The sequence below is a fragment of the Ictalurus furcatus genome, chromosome 16 (assembly GCF_023375685.1).
Source record: "Ictalurus furcatus strain D&B chromosome 16, Billie_1.0, whole genome shotgun sequence".
NCBI classification, from domain to species: domain Eukaryota; kingdom Metazoa; phylum Chordata; class Actinopteri; order Siluriformes; family Ictaluridae; genus Ictalurus; species Ictalurus furcatus.
Window position 1 is genome coordinate 15507189 of NC_071270.1, and position 19734 is coordinate 15526922.

Genomic DNA, 19734 nt, shown 5'->3' on the forward strand with positions numbered 1-19734 from the left:
AATATATAAAGCTACACTACTAGCCATTTTCCACTGTCATGGTTCTGGGCTGGAGCCAATTCTCAAACTACTCTGCGTATATTGTGTATATATCTGAATAATCTCTCATAGGATGTGATTGGGTGAGCTCATTTATTCACCAGATGCTTAGTGCTTTAGTTTAATGGTGTTCATTACTGATGCTCCGATCAGGATTTTTACGATGGAAACCGATCCAGAAACCAATCGCTTTTTTTGTTTAAGCTTTAATCAGGAGGTCTATCATAAACAGTTAAATGTAAGCTCTCTGCTCATGGTCAGTGTTAATTGAATTAAAATAATCGCAATGAGAAATACTGTTAGTTAATTGATAAATAAACAAGCATAAAATATTCATTTTTAAATATTTATTCTTAAACAATAAAGAGTCCTCATTAAAAGTAGACTAACACAAGCAGGAAAAAGGAAAAAGAAGGCAAATAGCCTACTAAGCTTAATATCAAAGTGATATTAAATGCAACCCATAGTAATTAAACATTATTCCATTTGTCATTTTAATTTTTTTAATTTATTATAATATCCATTTTTTTTATATTAAATGATTTATTTATAACTAAGCGCATTTTCTGTTTTTACATTGTATTAGTTTTTTGTTTGTTTGTTTATCAGTTGTTCATGTTAGACCGGTTCCCCAGTACAGTGTTGCCATGTCTGCTGATAATATTGTGTTTTCTGTGGGATTAAATCAAAACATGAAATGTGGAGTTGACTTTTTTAGTGATATCTGACAACCGTGAGCTTAAAAGAAGTGAATGCGCTGTCTATTAGAGTTGGTGAAGAGAGAGCGGCAGTGTACTGTATGTTTACAGACTGAACAGTTGCTACTCTTGATTATGATTGGTGAGGAATTATTTACTAAACAAGTTTGAATCAAACCCACCTTGTAGTGTTAGCATTATAATTAATTTACTCCGCCTGAAGCCGCTGTGTCTACACGAGTAGGTGAAAGTTCAGGTCATTTTGCGGGATCAATAAAAGATGGCGGTTCGTGAGATCGGCAACTTGAGAGAAGCACATGATGTTCAATGTTACTCTTGTCATCATAATGGCTTCTCTGCAGTATTTCCACACTTGTTCAGTTGACTGAGGAGATGAAAAGCAGTGTGAAAGTAACTGTTGCACGGTGTAGATGCATTTTGGAATTGTAGTTTTTATTCCGATTGTATTATACAACTCCGAACAGATCATTTGCAATGGTGCGACTATATATTTTTTCATAGTCATACAAAGTGCTTTTCAGTCACAAATGCGAGTGAAATGGTTGCACTGTAGAGCCCTGATTTTATCTGCAAAGTTTTTTCCTTTTTGGCGTGATGACGTTTAATGTCCCCGACAACCTCTGTAGTGCCATTTAGCAACATGTTAGTCTCATGATTTTGCCTTGTACAATCATTGGCGCTCGCAGCTCAAGTGCTAAAATGCTAACTCGTTTCCGTGTTTTGGCATTACAAAATGACATCATCCCTGTGCCACTCTATGGTGATCGGCTAAGTTTAGGAAGCACTTGATTTCATCTGCAGCGTTGTTTTCTATGAGCGGAGGACGTACTTTAAATGTCAATATCGCAGTCGATCATGTTCATGTAGTCGTGGGGATTCAAAATCATAATCGATATTTTGTGCAGCCCTAGTATAAAGACAAGAGAATAAGGTTTAATCATGGTGTAGTGTAGTGACTGTGTTTATTTGTGAAGATACTGATAAATGAAAACATAGTGCACCCCCCCAAAAAAAACTTTGAGCTTTGGCTTTATTCTTTCACCAGTATGTACAAAGCAAATCGTAATCACTATTTTTAAAAAACTTTCCATGAATTTTGTGCCATCTGGCTCTCTCTCTATAGTCCCATGTGGATGGATCATAGAGATGCCTGTACAATTGTACCTTTCGGAAAGCGTCGCCTCAACGTCATTCATTTCCAGATCCGGCTCCGCGCGGCGAGTTACAAAAAATGCCGCGCAAACCGCCACGAGAAATGAGGCCTCAACTGCCCACTCCGCGATGACGTCATTTTTGCAGCACATTCCCTCGCGCTATTGCGGACGCACCGAGTATAAACCAGGCTTAACTAATATATATATATATATATATATAAACATAAACTAGCATTAGTGTTTGTGTAGGGTGCCATAAATTTTTGAACATTTTCAAAGGGTGCCGAGACTGAAATAAGGTTGGGAAACACTGACTTAGACTGTATGTATCTGGTTATGTTTGAGTAAGAAATGATGTGAAAATCCAGTAGAGAGACAGTAATTCCTCCCAGAAATTGTTTGGAAAGAGAAATTTTATTAAAAAATTCTCTATACTAGTTGTTTAATAAGAAAGCATCTGAGGATTACAGAAGTTAGCCCAGGTCAGTTGTGAGTTCATATACAGGGCAGAACTGCCAAATTTCCTTAAGCCAAGAAGCCACCATGATGTCATGCTTCTGTTTCTTGGGCACATGATAATCTTTTGGCTGACTCAGAGTCACACTGTGTAATTAGGTTAAAGCTCAAACTGACACAGCTGTCAGTCGTCCCGTGGGGTGGGCCATTGAATGATGAAGGTGGATGCACTGAGGCACCTGCCTAATTAATTGGCTGGTAAATGTACAATGGTGGGGGCAGGGACCTGCATCAGCTACCTCCTCCATCTATTTGGGAGAGGGGAAAAAAAAATTAAAAATCAGACACATCAATTGTCACATGTCACGACGTACACGTGAGTGTGTGTAAATGGTAGATAAAGCAGTCCACTAAGTAAGGTAATTACTCACATCCGTAGACATTTGTCTTTCCCACCACTGGCCACTCGCTGACCGTCAGGACTCCAATCTACAGCGAAAACCTGAATGAAACATAATATTAACGGTAATTATAATAATGTTTCATTTATACAAGACACTTCCTAAAGCTAATGTAATAAACAAATAAAATATGTGCAAGTGATAAAACGAGCCGCTCACCTCGTCAGCATGCCCAGGCAGATCCACGCTCAGTTTGCCCGTCTTCACGTCCCACACCTTCAGCGTGCTGTCGCTGCTCCCGCTCACTAACAGACGGCTGTCTGCTGACCATGCTACCTGATATACAGCGGCCACGTGACCCCGGAGTGATGTTAAATACCTGCAGGAGGGAAATCACACACACACACACACACACACACACACACACACACACACACACACACACGTAGTCCTACGTTTATACGGAGCTTGAATTATGTAGTACTGCTCTCACATTCAAGATTTCTTCATGATTTTGCAATAAAAAAAAAAAAAAAGAAACAAGAAATCTAGTAAAAAGAGATGGAAGAGTCACAGAGATCTTTAGGCCAGTCAGTCTGTTCTGTATGAGAGACGTCTTGTCTTATCAAGCACCAGTACACTAAAACTGGAGGAGCTGACTGTATGAAATGGGTTGTATGGACCACAAAGTCCGTGAGGTGCTTCTGTACTTAACTAGGCCCGAGACAGGTAGGCTAATGTAACTGCTGAGGTGTGGCTGTAATGTGTAATGCTAAGTGCTTGATGTCTGAGGACTTTGGCAGCTTAATTCTTCTCTATTATTCTGTTTCTATTTCTATACTCTATTACTTCGCCAAGAGATTTGCAATAGCCTAAGCTTCATCTCAGACTTTTAAGGAATACATGGATAGCAAAAAGCAGCGGAAAGACTTTTCTTGTTTCTTCTGGTGGTCATGCTGGAATTAGGACCAATTCCTTTATCCCTGTTAACACTAATTATAGAAGAAGTCAGAAATAAGGCACTGCAACAGATGTCATTCAAATAACAGTCCAAATTAACATCAAATGTTAAAAAACCTGCCACAATAAGTCTTATTTTAAGACTTTTACATGAATATTTTTTGATATTTTAGGGAAAAAAAAACTATAGTTTGTCCTATATACATTACAGGTGCATCTCAAAAAATTTGAACATCGTGGAAAAGTTAATTTTCCCCCATAATTGAATTATTAATATTACACAGTGAAAATATTTGTGTTTTAATCTTGATGATTACGGCTTACAGCTCATGGAAATCAAAAATCCAGCCTCTCAAAATATCATTATAATTGTTTGAGATGCACCTGTATACAAATGATGATTTAAAATTGTGTCATATTTTATGGTAATGTTGCAAATTTTTTAAACAAGGCAGCATTGTTAAAATCATGATACTGCATTCTAAAGGTATTACGCAGTAAATGTATTATGCTTCCCACCCCTATTCTAGACACAGCAACAATGCAAAAAGAATAAAAGGTTCAATGACATACTTGCCAGTCCTGCCATCCCAGATCTTGATAGACTTGTCGAAAGAAGCACTTGCGAGCAGTCGTGTGTCAGGGGAAAAGAGCACCTCGTTGACCAGAGCCTGGTGTCCAGTCATACGGGCCACAGGCTTCTTCTCTTCTGCTGGATTCCACAGGAACAGTGTGAAGTCATCAGAACCTGACACCAATCTCTCCGGAGCCTCACCCTGATTCAGAGACAGCGCTCGATAAAGTGTAAAACTGCCGAAACAGTATATGAGCTAAAATCTCATTACTGTACATTTTGCACTTACTCGGACTTTGTTGTATCGCTGCAATGCTCTCTCTTTGATTTCTTCCACTGTAGGATGCAACCAAATGAGCATTAATCCAAAATGTACATCAGGCACCATGTAACTATTGTATTATTTATTATCAGTCTTTAATAACAAGCGTATGGCATCATGTGAATAAACCAAGATGGCAGAGAAGTTGCTAAATAAGACACCTGTTTGGTGTATGTGCAGAGAACAGATTACATGCACTAAACTTCTTTTTTAAAATTTTTTTTTAAAAAAAGGCCAAAATTGTTGGGTTAAATATCTATTTTGAAGATATATTTAGCTTGCTTCAGATGTTAAACATGGATGAAATTGTTTTCAATTTCATTGAAAGATTTTAGAAGGAAAGGCTGTGAGTGTAGCATTGTTTGTGCTTGTTTTCCCCACAATTTTTAAAAAGACAGCCTGCAGGTATGTTTTATGTTAGAGATCATGTCTGGCCCTGCAAGATCATTAAATTACTGACAGAGTTTCAAATGTGAACTTGAGTAAGTCCCTTTGCTAGATGTTAAATCAGTCTCCGACAGGTACAATAATCAGACTCCATAAACCCTAAATTCATCTTTAAAGATTACATGCATTGTTAATCTTACACGAGCCAGTAAGGTCCTGAAGGTTGATGGTAGCAGTGGCTGGCTCAAAGGCTCCTGTACGGAGGACGTAGTCTGTGCTGAGGGCCAGCGTGTTCACCCAATGAGCATGACCCTGCAACGTCCGGCACTGAACCCCCTAAAGCAAGGAGAAATCCATAAAACATCTTTATTTAATTCAGCAAATGTTAGGTCTAATGAATTTTCTGTAAGAATATGTAGTGTAGAAGAAGACTGCACTTATATTTCTAGTTTTGTTGTTGCAAATCTATTAGTTACGTGTATAAATATACGCACACACACAAAGCATTTGCTCTTACATCTTTGGCCCTCCAGACTTTAACAGTCCTGTCCTGGGATGAAGTGTACAAAAGGCCATCCCCTCCCCATTTAACACAGGTCACTGACTGTGTGTGGCCCGTCAGGATCTTATCGCAGCGGCTCAGCACCGTGTCCCATATTCGAACCGAGCCATCTTTAGACGAGCTAGCCAGGTACCGGCACTCAGGGTTCCTTTGGCAGAGTGACACAGTGAATACAGTTAGATGCAATATATGATCATATTAAAGAAAAATGGGAACGAATGATCTTATGGAGCAGATGGATGGGGAAAAAGCTGTATGAGTTTAGCTCTAGTATTAAATACACTGCCAGTCAAACATTTTTGTTTAAACTTTATATACTATACAATTTAAAATATCTAATCACGGAATAAGAATAAAGGAACTGACAAATATCCATCCATCCATCTTCTATACAGCCTATCCTACGCAGGGTCTTGGGGGAAGCCTGGAGCCTATCCCAGGGAACTGGGGCACCAGACAGAAGGCACCCTGGATGGGCTGCCAACCCATCGCAAGTAACAACTGCACACACTATGGACATTTGGAAATGCCAAACAGCCTACAACACGTCTTTGGATTGTGGGAGGAAACCAGAAAACTAGATGAGATTGAAGAGACTGAAGATTGAGATAGAGAGTTGGGCATACAATTTTGGGACCTGCAGATGTTTGTCTGGATGTCAATATCTGGATAATGAACCTGATCTTTTTTTTTATGTGAATAAATGCTGTTATTTCTTGTTTGTTTCTTTGTAAATTAACACCATGGCAGTTAACGTTTCTTTATTTGTTTGCTTCGACAAAAAATATTAAACTAAATCATTCCACACTTCATTAAAAATAATTTCATATGAAATCAACAACAAAAAAAAGACAGACATTAATCCATTAAAATATGCCTCAGAGATATTGGACTTTGGCAAAAAGGGCTAATCGGCAACATGTGTAGATGATATGATCCCAGCGATTATCCAAGTAACTACATTTTCTACTACATTGATCCCAATCGGTTTGCCATTTTTTTTGGAAGAGATAAGAGTTTATAATGGGTTTGAGGTCTGAAGGTGGAACAGGGCATTTGTTGAGCTCTGAAGATGAGGCCTCCTTAGCAGCAGCATCTGCTTGCTCATTCCCTGGAATTGTTTCCAATTCCCAATTATCCCAATGCCCAATTCCACAACAAATTTTTTTTTTTAAAAATTCTGTCCCTCCAAAGAATGCAGTCCATTTAAAACGTCTACAAAAGCTGGGTGTTCGATTTTAAGGGATGCCAGAATTTGAAGGCATGACTTTGAGTCCGTTATTATTAGTAAATTCCATTGTTGAGAAGTTTTAACATGATCTAGTGCCAAAATAATGGCATTGAATTCTGCAGTAAAAACTTAACTATTCCTGGGAATCTGTATTCCACTTTTCTGATGGTTGACCACAAAAGCAGCTGACACATGAGCTCCAGATTTTGATCCATCTGTATAGATCAGAGTATATGACTGAAAGCTTTCTCGGGCACTTAAATGGTGTTGATGGCAATCGTTGGGATATTTTTGAGATGTTTCTTGTTTCTCGTTAGATCCATGATTATGTCTGATTTTTTTGATATGCCAATATGAAATGTTTTTTTTTTTTTTACATTAAGATATGAAAATAGGACAGAACTTACAAGTGCAATGGCTCCCAACACAGCCAAGTGATCCATTTAGTGTGTCCTGTCAGAGTCTTTCCTATCTGCTGTCCTGTTACTGGGTCCCACAGGAGAATCTATTTAGATTACGGATTACAAATTACGGATACTGTTGGTATTTTAAAGGCATAGCTACTGTGTTTGAAGCAGAGTAAACACTTACCTGACTGTTCTTACACCCTGAGGCTAACTTCTTGCCATCTGGAGACCAGGCGATGGACAGAACCCAGTGTTTGTGTCCTTAAAGGTATAAATAGAGTCTGTTAACATCAGAATTTATCAAATTGAAAACACAAGTTCAATTCTAAAAAAATAATAATTGGGGGTTGTTGTCAAGCGCAGTATATCTTCACTGACCTTTGGCAGTGTGATGAGGAGTCTCTGTGGTCAGATCCCAAAATCTCACAGTCGTATCTCCAGAACCGCTAGCCAGGTATCTAAGGACAGATTAAAACACAGAGGAAGGATCCTTTAGGACAAAATTCTTCCATACAAGACAGTGTCAGTAATAAACCCTGATACTGGCTATGACAAAGTAAAACCTATTTCCTCCCAACGCAAAACAAGGGCAGCTATTGAGGCACAAAATAAATGTTTCCATAAGACAGTTTTTTGTAGAATGCTTTCCCGAATTCCTACGTCAAAGGTAATTGCTCTAAATCTTATGATTTATGCTCCAGAGCCAGAAAGCAAGCAGAAGAAAAAAAAAAAAAATCACTACCATTTACACCATCACATATTTGTACATATTATCCACTGTTCATAGCAAATGTGTGTTATATTGCTAGTGTTGTCGATGCTCTTGTCTTTGTTATCTTACTGTAATGTGTAATGCTTGTTTATAAGCACAAGTGCACAACTGAGTTCAATTCCTTGTATATGATTCTGTCGACATAATGCAGATTGAAAAAATATGGATTATTCCTTTAACGGTTGTTCCACTCACTTCCCTGTGGGACTGAAAGCCACTGAGATGACGGCCTCGGTGTGGCCCTCCAGTGAACTGGTGCAGCGAGCCACGGCCCTCACGCGGAACACGGCCTGTGGTTGGTACACCACTGGCAGCACCTGCTCCGTTTCCACACCCAGAGTCTGCACACAAGCCCCCAGGGATGACACCACCTCAGCATCATGCACGAAGAACAGCAGTGGCACCGGCTCTTCCTGAAGAGATACGGAGAGAAAGGGAGTACCTTAAAACACACCACACTAAATTTTAATATAAAAAGGGTAGAATGATCACAATTCAAGTTGAAATAATAACAAATGAAAAACTAACGTGAAGAACAAGTATCTTGCGTTTCAGCTTTCAACAAGTCACCAGTGTCTCTACATATCATTTGCCGCCCACCATAAAGTCTATGTTGCAGTTACCTTTAGTAGCAGCGCATTACAAACCAGCTGCAGCTTATCTGGGGTTATGTTCAACGGGACATCAAAGGGAGATCCAAGAGGCTCGCCACCTTCATCCTGAAACTGGATTAACATGCGCTCCACGTCCTCGCTCATTTTTAAACACGCTCTCAAGTTGTCTGTCAAAACAGGTGTCATGAGTAAGATAAGTATTTGTCGATGCTGCAAAATTCTAGCAGAATTCATGATTCTCATAATGCACAAGCAAAACACAATAGCCATGTTTTAAAGGGGCAACTGACCCTATCCCTATACCGAAACTACTTCTTCCTTATGAGTCGCCTTTTAAGGAAAAGCCCTGTTCCAACTGGGGGTAGAGCTCATTTCTGGGCCAGAAAAATGTCAACAGAGGCCTGACGAGAATAAACTAACCAGATAAACTGCATGCTGATACTGCATATCAGTTTGCCTAAGGCATCTATGAAGGTAATTGATTATTATAGGTATAAAATTAAAAATGACAAACCACATCTTTCAAATGCATAATGATTTGCGTTAAATAATACTTAAGCGACTTAAAACATTTATTTGCAAAATAAACAATTGAACATTGAAAAAAATAATAAACAGACAATAGGTTAAAAAAAAACCCAGATCATTAGCTGATAGGCTTGCAGTCAATAAGTTAGTACTCCACCCCGCCTTAATTGTTATAGAGCTATAGCCATGCTTAGAAATGATGTAATGCATCGCCAATTCCTAGATCAAGACTTGATAAACATGATAAACTAATAGACAGAATGTTGCCGGCTTGCTACTTGACTCATACGAGCTCTTCATTCACCTTAACACTAAACAAATCATTTAGACATTAAAAGAGTGAACATACTGCTCTAATGTACTAAAAAAGGACATAACGGAAACGTAAATAAAACAAATGATTACTTTATCGAGATGAATTTACCTTCCACACGTGTTGTGTACCTTTGGAGGACGCTGGATAATGACGCGTAGGTCACGACTGGCACGTCACAAGCGTGCGACAGTTTTAAAGTGAAGTAAGTAACAGCTAGCTGCCTTCTACAGGCTGAGCTGAAACGCGGAGTCAGCGCTAAACAAAATCACACAACATGGGTGGCAAAAATAAACAAAGGACGAAAGGGAATGTTCGGGTAAGCCGAATTTAAGTTGTTCGGAGGTTTGTTCAGCTAAAAGTGTCGACAGGTTGACTGTTCTAGATGGTTAGCAGGCTACTATAAGTGCTCCTTCCAGTCTAGTATTCTGCCCGGATGTGGCGTATTATTTTGGCATACTTATAGTACGACAGTATAGTATATCATACTAAAAGATTAATAAATATTAAATTTGACTAATAGTTAAGTCTGTAGCTAAACATAATAATTCCACATAATTTATTTAGGCTTTTAAAACGGCAAACTAAAAAATAAATACATAGTTAAACAAAACAAATAGAACGCCAGCTTGTTAGCTTAATAACCAATCAGGTTTTGACCAGCCGTTCGAGTTCTAATCGACCAACAATGACGTTGTTATGTAAATTTGCCTAATGACGTCACGACGCAAAGGACCTCGTGTAACTTGTTCATACAAATCTGAAACAAAAATGCTTATAAAGCGCCACCTAGCAAAACAAACTGTTAGCAGAAGTGGATCTGCTGAAATACATTTGTTGTATGTACACGTTGTGGTGGATGAACACCAGGGCTATATTATTGAATAATAATGATGCTTTGCATCAGTGACACAACATTCTTGTCATTTCTACAACATCTTATTTCCTTACTATTTCAGCCATCCAGCAGTGGCAGAGCTGCCGAACTCTTAGCTCGGGAAAATGGAGTGGTTCCTGGATTTGTTGGATTTGGGATTTCGGCCTCCAACGACCCGGGATATGTACCTGCAGTCCACGGTGCTGAGGAAATAGACAACCTGGTGGATGCTGATTTCCGTCTGGTTTTACGGAAATTGTACAAGAGAGATGCAGTCACGAAACTGAAGGTGAAGGTTCTTAATTAATTTTGCATATGGATGTTGTGTCCTTTGTTTGAATTTGTCTGGAGTAACTGGGTAAGCTGAAACAATAAAGAATCCCAATGCATTCGTTGCACGTGGCCAATAAAACGATTCTGAATCTAGAATTCATGGTGGAAACCTGTGTAGATTCTCTACGCGGTTGATCTCGGAAATAACTCCTTTTCCTTGCAGGCTGTACAAGAATTTGGAGCAATGTGTCACGAGCGTGATTCAGACATAGTGAAAGGAGTTCTTCCATACTGGCCACGTATATACTGCAAAATATCAATGGTAAGGCTTTGTGTTTTAAAAAATACTCATGTATTTGTGTTAACCTGCTATATAATTTACTCTTACATATTTATTGTCCATTTTATTCAGAACACCTGTACACCTGCTGTTGGTGACCTGTTCACATCAAACACCAGAACGAGGAGAAAATGTGATCTCGGTGACTGTGGCATGTTTGCTGGTCCCAAAGCTGGTTTGAATATTAAAAAAAACAGCAAAAAAAAAAACTGATCTCTTGGGTTTCTCATGTGCAACATTCTCTAGAGTTTACACAGAATGGTACAAAAAAAATATTCAGGGAGCAGAAGTTTTGTACAAGAGTAAATGCTTTGTTGTCGAGAGAGGAGAATGGCTAGACTGGTTGAAGCTGGTAGGAAGTTTACAGTAACTCAAATAGGCACTCTTTTCAACCGTGATGAGCAGAAAAGCATCTCAGAACTCCTGAACCTCGAAGGTAGGTGGGCTACAACAGCAGAAGACCTTATTGCATTACACACCTGTCAGTGAGGAACAGGAATCTGAGGCTACAATGGGCAGAGGCTCACCAAAACTGTACAGTTGAAGATTTGGAAAAAGACCACGCAATGTTTTTCCATTCTTCAACTTTCCAGTTCACGAAAAGTTGTAAGGAGTTTGTGGTGAATTTGATTCACCGTAGCCTTCGTGTCTACTTGAACCAGTCCGGGCATTCTCCTGCGACCTGTTTCAACAACAAGGCGTTTCTGCCTGCAGAACTGTCGCGGACTGGTTGTTTTTTGTTTTCCACACCATTATGTGTAAACTCTAGAGACTGTTGTGCGTGGAAACCTCAGGAGATCAGAGGTTTCTGAAATACTCAAATCGACCCGTCTGGCACCAACAACATTGCCTCGGGCAGAGTCACTGAGATCACGTTTTTTCCCCCTGTTCTGATATTTGATGTCAAGGTCTTAAGCTGTATCTGCATGAATTTATGCATTGAGCTGCTGCCACATGATTGGCTGATTGGATAATTGCATTAATGAACAGGGCTACAGGTGTTCCTAATAAAGTGGATGGTGTGATTGTATATATGATACAAACTGCTACCTAGTTCTAACACTGATATTACACTGATATTGCGTTAGGATCATGACAGACGAGTTCGAGAAGCCACACAGCAGGCATTTGAACAGCTGATCCTGAAAGTCAAGCGTAACCTCGCCCCATATCTGAAGGCGATAATGGGCCATTGGCTCATAGCTCAGTGTGACACATATTCCCCTGCTGCGTCTGCTGCTAATGTTGCCTTCCAGGCTGCTTTCCCCCTCAACAAACAGCCAGAGGCTCTCAGCTTCTGCAAAGATGAAGTGCTGACCGTAAGTCAAAGTAATATGACTCACAAATATGTGCATTTATTAAACTGAGTAATAATTCACTGTCCATGGGAATGGCCTAATCATAACCTAAGCAATGCTGCGCTATTACACAATACTGTTCTCTTTTGTTTCCCTTAGGTGCTCCAAGACAATCTGCTCAAGGAAACAGCTGACACACTCACTGACCCACAGTAAGTATAAATGTGTCATTTATAAATGTAACCTGTAAAGGCTTTTCCCACAGAATATTCTCTTACAATGCATTATTTTTAGTAATGCTAAATTATTATTGCATTCCTGCTAACATAATTTGGAGCTTCATTTGCATGTTCTCCCTGTGCTTCGGGTGTTTCCTCCGGGTGCTCTGGTTTCCTCCCCGAGTCCAAAGACATGCACTGTAGGCTGATTGGCATCTCTAAATTGAGTGAACGTGTGTGCGATTGTGCCCTGCGATGGGTTTTCACCCCGTCCAGGGTGTCCCCTGCCTTGTGCCCCAAGTCTCCTGGGATAGGTTCCAGGCTCCTCTGCGACCCTGTGTAGGATAAGCAGTACGGAGAATGGATGGATGGAGTTCTTTGTGCCAGTTCAACTGTATGTGATGTATATGTGCAGGAGCGTACCAGAAGACGAGCGACAGGCAAAATATGTGCGTGTGCTGACCAGCTCGCTGCTGGCTCTCAAGAAACTGCTTGTGTCCCTGTCCACGTTTGATCGTGAGGCCCTCAGCCAGCGGCTCGCTCACATCATCTCACAGGCAAAATTCTGGAAGTACAGCAAACACAAAACCCCACAGGTGAGCTGGATATGGTGCAAACCCCCCCCCCCCCCCCCAAAAAAAAAACAAAAAGATATCGAGCTTTATAGGACTTACTAATGAAAAGTGAAGTAACAGAATGCTTAAATTCTTTATACTCCACTGATATTGCACTGATATGCTATAATTTAATTGCTAAACACAATTATAAGAGACTGTTGAGTGACAAGGACTAAGCTGGAAGTTGTGTTCTCTCCTCCAGGTCAGAGGGGCGTTCTTTAAGGCGGTAGCTGCGCTGTGTGAACTTGTTCCTCAGCTTGTTCAGACCGAAGCAGCTCGAGTTTGTTCTGCCGTACTCCTCAGTATCGATGACTCGGACCCTGTCGTGTTGCCGCCGCTGTGGGAGGCCGTTCTGCACGTTATCTCCAGCATACAGGTCAGGCCCTTTGGTGCAGTCTTTGTGTGGGTGTTGTAGTCACTTTCTCTTTAGTATGTTTGCAGTTTGGGATACAGATGGGATGAGAATCTAGACGTGAAAGTGGCTATAAGAAAAAAAACTCCTTGAAACAACATGAGGAAGAAACCTTAAGAGGAACCAGACTAAAAAACAAACCTTCTGTGTAGTGGGATTATATATCATAGAGAAAAGGAGAATAGTACTAATTGTGTTGAAATGAGGTTCAGTATAAGCATATTGTGAAGAGTACTGGGTGAATTATAGAGTTCGTGATTACAGCGGCAGTCCTTAGAAGGTGCAAGTCAAATTTCAATCCTTTGAATTCATTAGTTCATTTAGTAGGTGTGTTTAGTAGTACAGTAAAATAATGAACTGCCCTGGGCTCCATAAAGTAAATACTTTGTCCAAATTTAAACCACAGTATTTTGCATCCATTTGAAATGTGTTTTGATATTCTTCTCACTGAAACTAGTCACTGTATATCCTTGTTTTGGTTACACAACAAGATTTCGTCGTTAATCTGAAAAGTAGTTTATTTATAAGGTGACCGGTTGATAAATATCCCATTTCTCACATTTTTGACTTGAAGGAAGTGAAAAAAGCAAAAAAATGGCACCAGATGTTCTAATTTGCAACAAAAATTAGTTCCTGATGTTCATATTATTCAAATAAATGTTATTATATTTGCAAACAAATATATAAAAGGTATAAAGTGACTGAATATAAAATCTTGACAATTACTAATTGTAAATTATTAACCAAATTACTAATAAACTTTCCAACTTTAGAATCAAGTTCTCATAATTGTACGTTTAATGATATTAGGGCTTCAGCACCTTTTCTGTGAATTTTATTTTTCTGAAATTAAGTGAAAGTGTTGGGTTATCCCTCATCAGTTCCTCAATGTTCTGCAGGACTGTTGGACTCACGTAAATGCTCGGAAGGGTGTGCTGCCCAAGATTTGGGCTCTGTTGAGAGAAGGGGGGCGGGGCCTGGCCACCGCCCTGCACCCCAACATGCTTCCATTTATCAGCAAACTGCCAGCAGAGGTCATTGAACCGAAACTCGACTTCTGTAGCACATTCTTCTCTTCCATTATACAAGGGTAAGACACCTGTTTCACTGTATCCCTTAAATCACTGATTTGCATCAGATGCTGTTGATAAATGCTTTTGATCTAATATGATTTAGACCTGACTAAATAAAGGTTAGATAATGTTGCTTATAACACACTGCTGTAGAACTCTCAAATCTAATTGTCCAGAAGGTGCTCATTAATTTTCTATAACAGAAATTCTGACGCTAGTCCTAGATCGCTTGTTATAATGTTATCGTTTTTATCGTTGCATTCGACTTACCTTGGACGTGGCTCGGAATGATGTCATTTTTGACCTCAAGCTATAAAGTGAGGAAGCAAAACATGCACGTCTCCATGTTCGTCTTTTCTTAGCAAAAAGCTAGCCAGCTAACTGTGATTAGCGATGTACATTTTCCTCCTCAAAACAGTGATCTGTGTAGTCAAATTTTTATTGTTATTAGTGTTCACAAGCGAATATTTATTTAAGATATGTTGATTTGATCTAAAGCAACTACTTGTACAGGTGCATCTAAAAAAAAAAATTAGAATATTGTGGAAAAGTTCGTTTTTTCCCTTAATTTAATTCAAAAAGTAGAACTTTCATATATTCTAGATTCATTGCACGTAAAGTGAATCATTTCAAGCCTTTTTTGTTATAATCTTGATAATTACGGCTTACGGCTCATTGAAATCAAAAATCCAGTATCTCAAAATATTAGAATAAAGAATTTATAATACAGGAATGTCGACCTTCTGGAAAGTGTACATTACTCATCACAGTTAGCTGGCTAGCTTGTTGCTAAGAAAAGACGGACATGGAAGAGTTCCAGTTTTTGAATTAAATTACGGGGGAAAATGAACTTTTGTACAATATTTTAGTATTTTTTGAGCTGCACTTGTATATACAATACAACCCATTTAAAGGTAAGAAGTGCTTCTTTGTTTACTGATGATGCTTTGTGCAGCCATGTTGATTTTATATCACTTGGTGAACTTGGAGGACCTTGGCATTGAGGAAACCATCATAAATTTCTGAGTAGGAATTGGGAGTTCAAGGAACTTGTTTTTTCCTGCTTGGAGGTTGGAAAGTACTAATTATAACACCCTATATTTGATCGCAGCATAAAGTAACAACTCATCCACGAGCATTTGTATGCCAGACGTGCCACATATTCCAAAGCTAATAATATACAGATTTTTTAAAAGCATGCTGTTTTTAACACAAGGGAGACATTTATTTAAGATTTAAGGAAGGAGTCTCCCGTGTACCCACTGGCGCAGGCAGAGATAAAAGCTGTTCTTTCACTAAGGATGGAGAACTTTGAGGTTTCTTTGCATAAGTGATAACAGGAACTAATTGGTTCCATGGTCATTCCATCACATGTAACTATAAATGGATAAAAAGTTCCACGTGTTATTCTTTAGTAAATAAAAAAAAAGTAACTGTTGGTATAAGTGGAAAATGCTGTTCACAGTCCTCTGCTACATGACATGTCTTTACATAATATAGTCAGCCTCAAATGCATTAATTCACACTGCTGAGCTAAGATTAAATGTCTCCAGAGTGTGTCTGAGTGTCTCACTGTCTGATATTTGTTCTAGTCTTTCCAGCGAGCGTGCACTAGTCAGCCCGTCAGAATGCGCAGCCATTGTCTTTTCTACCATGGAGTGCCTCCGTTTTCTTCTGCTACAGAATGTGGGAGAGGAGCCAGAGCAGCGAGGCATCCAAAACATGCTCATCTCCGAGCACGTAAGTGGTTTTAGGGCTGTCTGCATCAGTGCACTACTGTTGATTAGGGATGTTTTCCTTTCCCAGGTCTTACTCTTGCATTCAAGTGAATCTTCGCTAAGCCGTACCCTCCTTTGTTTAAGTTGCAGTGTGCAAAGGTTTTGATCCTAGTTTGTCAGCTATGAAGTTTTCAATGACGCGGGTAGAAGATAGTTCATGTTCTTCTGTGGAGCAGTACATTTGAAATTTTAAAAAGGGATAAAGAAATGGGTCTCATAACAATTAGTGAGCTGTATCAAATATTTGGGTTTTAAAAAAAGATGTCTTGAGTATGCATTAGAGGTCAGGCATATATAAGTTTCTTTACTTTCTAAGAATAGCATTTCTTGTGAATACAATTTTCATTCCTTGAGATCCTTGGAAAAGATTTGCTGGCAGGTACAAAACAAATGAAATGTTAATTGCAGTGTTGGTTTAGCTATTTATTATATTGCCTTTTTTTGTGATTTATACAGCTAAACAGTTCCTGATCTTTTACTAAAGGGTAACAGTTTTGGTTGTGCTTCTTTTTTACCACTGCTTTTTTTTTTTCTTTTTCTTTTCACCTCTCCTTTTGCAGCTCCTGCCTTTGATAGACAAAGCTCTTGGAAGCCGTGCCTTGCAAAGCGGGCCTCTGTTCCCTCAGATCACTGAGATGCTAGTCTCATGGGAGAAGCGAGCAGAGGGGAACGAGGCCGCCACTTTCCTCAGACTTCTGGCAGATTTCTGGGAAGATTTAGGTACCCTGTGTGTGCGCTATGTGGACCACGAGGAGCAACAGGTTGAGCAGGTGGTGCTACAGGGCATTGCCACACTGTTGCAGATCATGCAGAATCCAGCAAGCTACTGCACCAAGCTTGGGAAGAGAAAGAAAGCTGTAAAGGTCTGCTTCTCTGAGGAGGAGGTGAAAGGACAAGTGGAGGAAAACCTGAGCCAAACTCCAGAGGTGGAAACCTTACAGGGGCAGGAGAAGCAGTATTCACCCCTGAGGAGCAGCCACCTGTTGGAGCTGGTGTGCCAGCTGGCTGAGCTTAACATGGTGTATGTGACTGAGCGTGAATCGGAGAGGCACCTGCACTTCCTGGCTCTGTTGTTGCAGGCTTTCCCAAAGGCCCAGGTGTTCCAAGGGCTGCTGAAACCAGACGATGGAAAGACAGAGGTGCAATTGGAGGCTGAGCTGTCAGAAAATCCAGCCATCCGTTTCCTTCTGCAGAGGGTGATGGTGTGGCTCAGGCAAGACGACAGGAAAGACACAGAGTTCCTGGTGGACATGGTGTTCAGTTCTTTGCAATGTTGCAGCTCGAACGCAGAGCAGACACTTGTACTCGACCACATCACCGTAAGACATCCAGTCCAACTAATTACACTGTTTGGCCAAATGCTAGTGGACACTTGACCATCACACCCATATGTGCCTTCCCCAAACTATTACCACAAAGTTGGAAGCACACAATTGTATAGAATGTCTTTTTATGCTGTAGCGTTACAATTTCTCTCCACTGGAACTAAGAGGCCCAAACCCGTTCAAGCATGACAATGCCCCTCTGCCATGAAGCCATGGTTTGCCAAAGCACAACTCAAGTGTCCTGCACAGACCCCTGACCTCAACCCCACTGAACACCTTTGGGATGAACTGGAACGCCAACATACCCTAGGCTTCCTCGCCTGACATCAGTGCCTAATCTCACTAATACTCTTGGGGCTGAAAGGGGAAAATCACCAGAGTCATCCCCCAAAATCTTTTGGAAAGCCTTCCCAGAAGAGTTGAGGTTATTATATCAGCAAGGTGCAATAAATCTGGAATGGGATTTTTAAAAAGCACATATGGGTGTCATGGCCAGGTGTCCACAAACTTTCGGCTGTATAGTGTGTCTTCCAGTGGATCTACTCAGAATGCACTTTGCTCATTTTGCTCAGATGTGTGTATTTTTTTTCTTTTTCTTTCTCTCTCCATGTAGGTGGATTTAAAATGGAGTGTTATTCTGCAGATTATCCAAAAGGTATGTTGAGACAGGGTAATGAAGTGTAGGGTTGGGTACATCAGGTTTGGATGGTTATGGAATATATCACATCACAGTATACACATTTTCATGGAAATACAATCTAAAATAAGTCACTTAACTACTCTTTGGCTTAAATAGAAATAAAATAAGTTGCCAGAGTTTCTATTTGAAAAACATGTTGCTTCATGCAACTATTTATTTATTTATTTTAAACCTTTAAACTGCAAATCTGATAGACTCACAACTGCTTTGCCACATAGTGTAAAAATATGATGCTCAGTTTGTGCTTGACATATGTATAGGCACAAGGTGGCACACTTCAGAATGGTGCTTTGGTGCCTATCAGTCATCATGACAGATTTTGGCTGCCTTCTCCTTCTGTCACTGAAAGCATAAATCATCAAGTGAGAGTGCTCAATCTCTAATCCAGTTTTTAAGCAGTTCAGCAGTAAGTAGGCCTAATGTATGAAGTTGCACAACTGTGATGCATTTGAAAACCTCTGCTGTTTCACACATTTTTACCATTGTTTCCACTAGTGCAGTTGTATTTTTGTGATAATGTTCTGAGCTTTTTGAAATGTTTAGTAGTAGTTTTCATCCTGGGGTGTTTAAGATTTTTAGACTTTAGGTGTATTAACATGAAATTGGTTCTGAGTGATCTTGTGGCATAAAAAGAACCATAGCCCATTTTGCTCCAAAGTTGAGAATTTTTTACTTTTCAGTCATAGAAACAAATTATAGCTATATCTGTATCTTAGATAGCTATATCTTCTTAACTGGTGTTTTGTATGTGTTTGGGGTGTGTGTGTCAGGCATGTGCTGATGCTGGGCATTTGGAGCTGTGCGCAGGGTGGTTAAGAGGATCTGTGTTAGGTGAGCGTATGGTAAGACTGGCTGGTGAGCTGTGTGCGGCGGGGCTGAAAGGTTCTCCTTACACGTCATCTGCCTTGGACCAACATAATCACAGCTGGCGCCTCATTAGTCTGGCCCTGTCTCAGCAGCTTGATGATGGTAAACACACACAGACAAAATGCACACCGAGTGCATATATGGAATGAATGTTGTAACTCTACAGTCCAGTCCAGAATTATTGGAACAGCAAGGCCAATTCTATTGCTTTTGACTAGAGGATGAAGCCTTTATTTTTCATATATATATTACAACGCCGTGATATCACAGTGAGCACAGCTTGTTAGGAAGTTGGAGTCAGAGCGCAGGATCAGCACGCAGGGTCAGCCATGATACTCTGGCACCTCTGGAGCAGAGAGGGTTTAGGGCCTTGCTCAAGAGCCCAACAGTGGCAGCTTGGTGGTGGTGCTGGGGCTTGAACCCCCGACCTTCTGATCAGTAACCCAGATCCTTAACTGTTGTTTAACACATCTAGATCTATCAGAGCCATTGCACAAACCTTGGGAATAACCAGTAC

At 40.1% G+C, this 19734-nt stretch overlaps 2 protein-coding genes across 5 annotated transcripts in view; one reads left to right on the plus strand and one right to left on the minus strand.

Annotated features, from left to right (window-relative positions):
* Positions 1 to 2307: 2307 nt before the first annotated feature.
* On the minus strand, positions 2308 to 10168 carry nle1 (notchless homolog 1 (Drosophila)). Of its 2 annotated transcripts, none has more exons than XM_053645132.1 (13): positions 9551 to 10168; positions 8608 to 8765; positions 8180 to 8397; positions 7591 to 7670; positions 7397 to 7473; positions 7213 to 7310; positions 5530 to 5722; positions 5213 to 5348; positions 4593 to 4639; positions 4303 to 4505; positions 2989 to 3148; positions 2800 to 2870; positions 2308 to 2676 (listed from the first exon to the last, which is right to left on the minus strand). In XM_053645132.1, exons 2-13 carry the CDS (start codon positions 8740 to 8742, stop codon positions 2664 to 2666), a joined length of 1431 nt encoding a protein of 476 aa, XP_053501107.1. In that variant the 5' UTR covers positions 8743 to 8765; positions 9551 to 10168; the 3' UTR covers positions 2308 to 2663. The 2 variants fall into 2 exon arrangements, with proteins under 2 accessions (XP_053501107.1, XP_053501108.1); XM_053645133.1 differs by having other exon boundaries at positions 9532 to 9551.
* The window catches only part of ltn1 (listerin E3 ubiquitin protein ligase 1), a 31729-nt gene continuing 21624 nt past the window's right edge, over positions 9630 to 19734 (plus strand). For all 3 annotated transcript variants that reach the window (XM_053645128.1, XM_053645131.1, XM_053645130.1), the window contains exons 1-12: positions 9630 to 9758; positions 10399 to 10605; positions 10813 to 10911; positions 12018 to 12248; positions 12387 to 12439; positions 12861 to 13041; positions 13265 to 13438; positions 14374 to 14564; positions 16140 to 16287; positions 16886 to 17644; positions 18264 to 18305; positions 19121 to 19319. In XM_053645128.1, coding sequence (XP_053501103.1) covers positions 9717 to 9758; positions 10399 to 10605; positions 10813 to 10911; positions 12018 to 12248; positions 12387 to 12439; positions 12861 to 13041; positions 13265 to 13438; positions 14374 to 14564; positions 16140 to 16287; positions 16886 to 17644; positions 18264 to 18305; positions 19121 to 19319 — 2326 coding nt within the window. In that variant the 5' untranslated portion in view covers positions 9630 to 9716. The remainder of the gene's footprint in view (positions 9759 to 10398; positions 10606 to 10812; positions 10912 to 12017; positions 12249 to 12386; positions 12440 to 12860; positions 13042 to 13264; positions 13439 to 14373; positions 14565 to 16139; positions 16288 to 16885; positions 17645 to 18263; positions 18306 to 19120; positions 19320 to 19734) is intronic.

Coding starts and splice junctions, on each gene's coding strand:
- nle1 (XM_053645132.1), bottom strand. CDS start 8,742: ATGAGCGAGGACGTGGAGCGCATGTTAATCCAGTTTCAGGATGAAGGT. Junction 8,398..8,607: donor GTAATGCGCTGCTACTAAAG/GTAACTGCAACA, acceptor GTATCTCTTCAG/GAAGAGCCGGTGCCACTGCT. Junction 7,474..7,590: donor TCCTCATCACACTGCCAAAG/GTCAGTGAAGAT, acceptor TATACCTTTAAG/GACACAAACACTGGGTTCTG.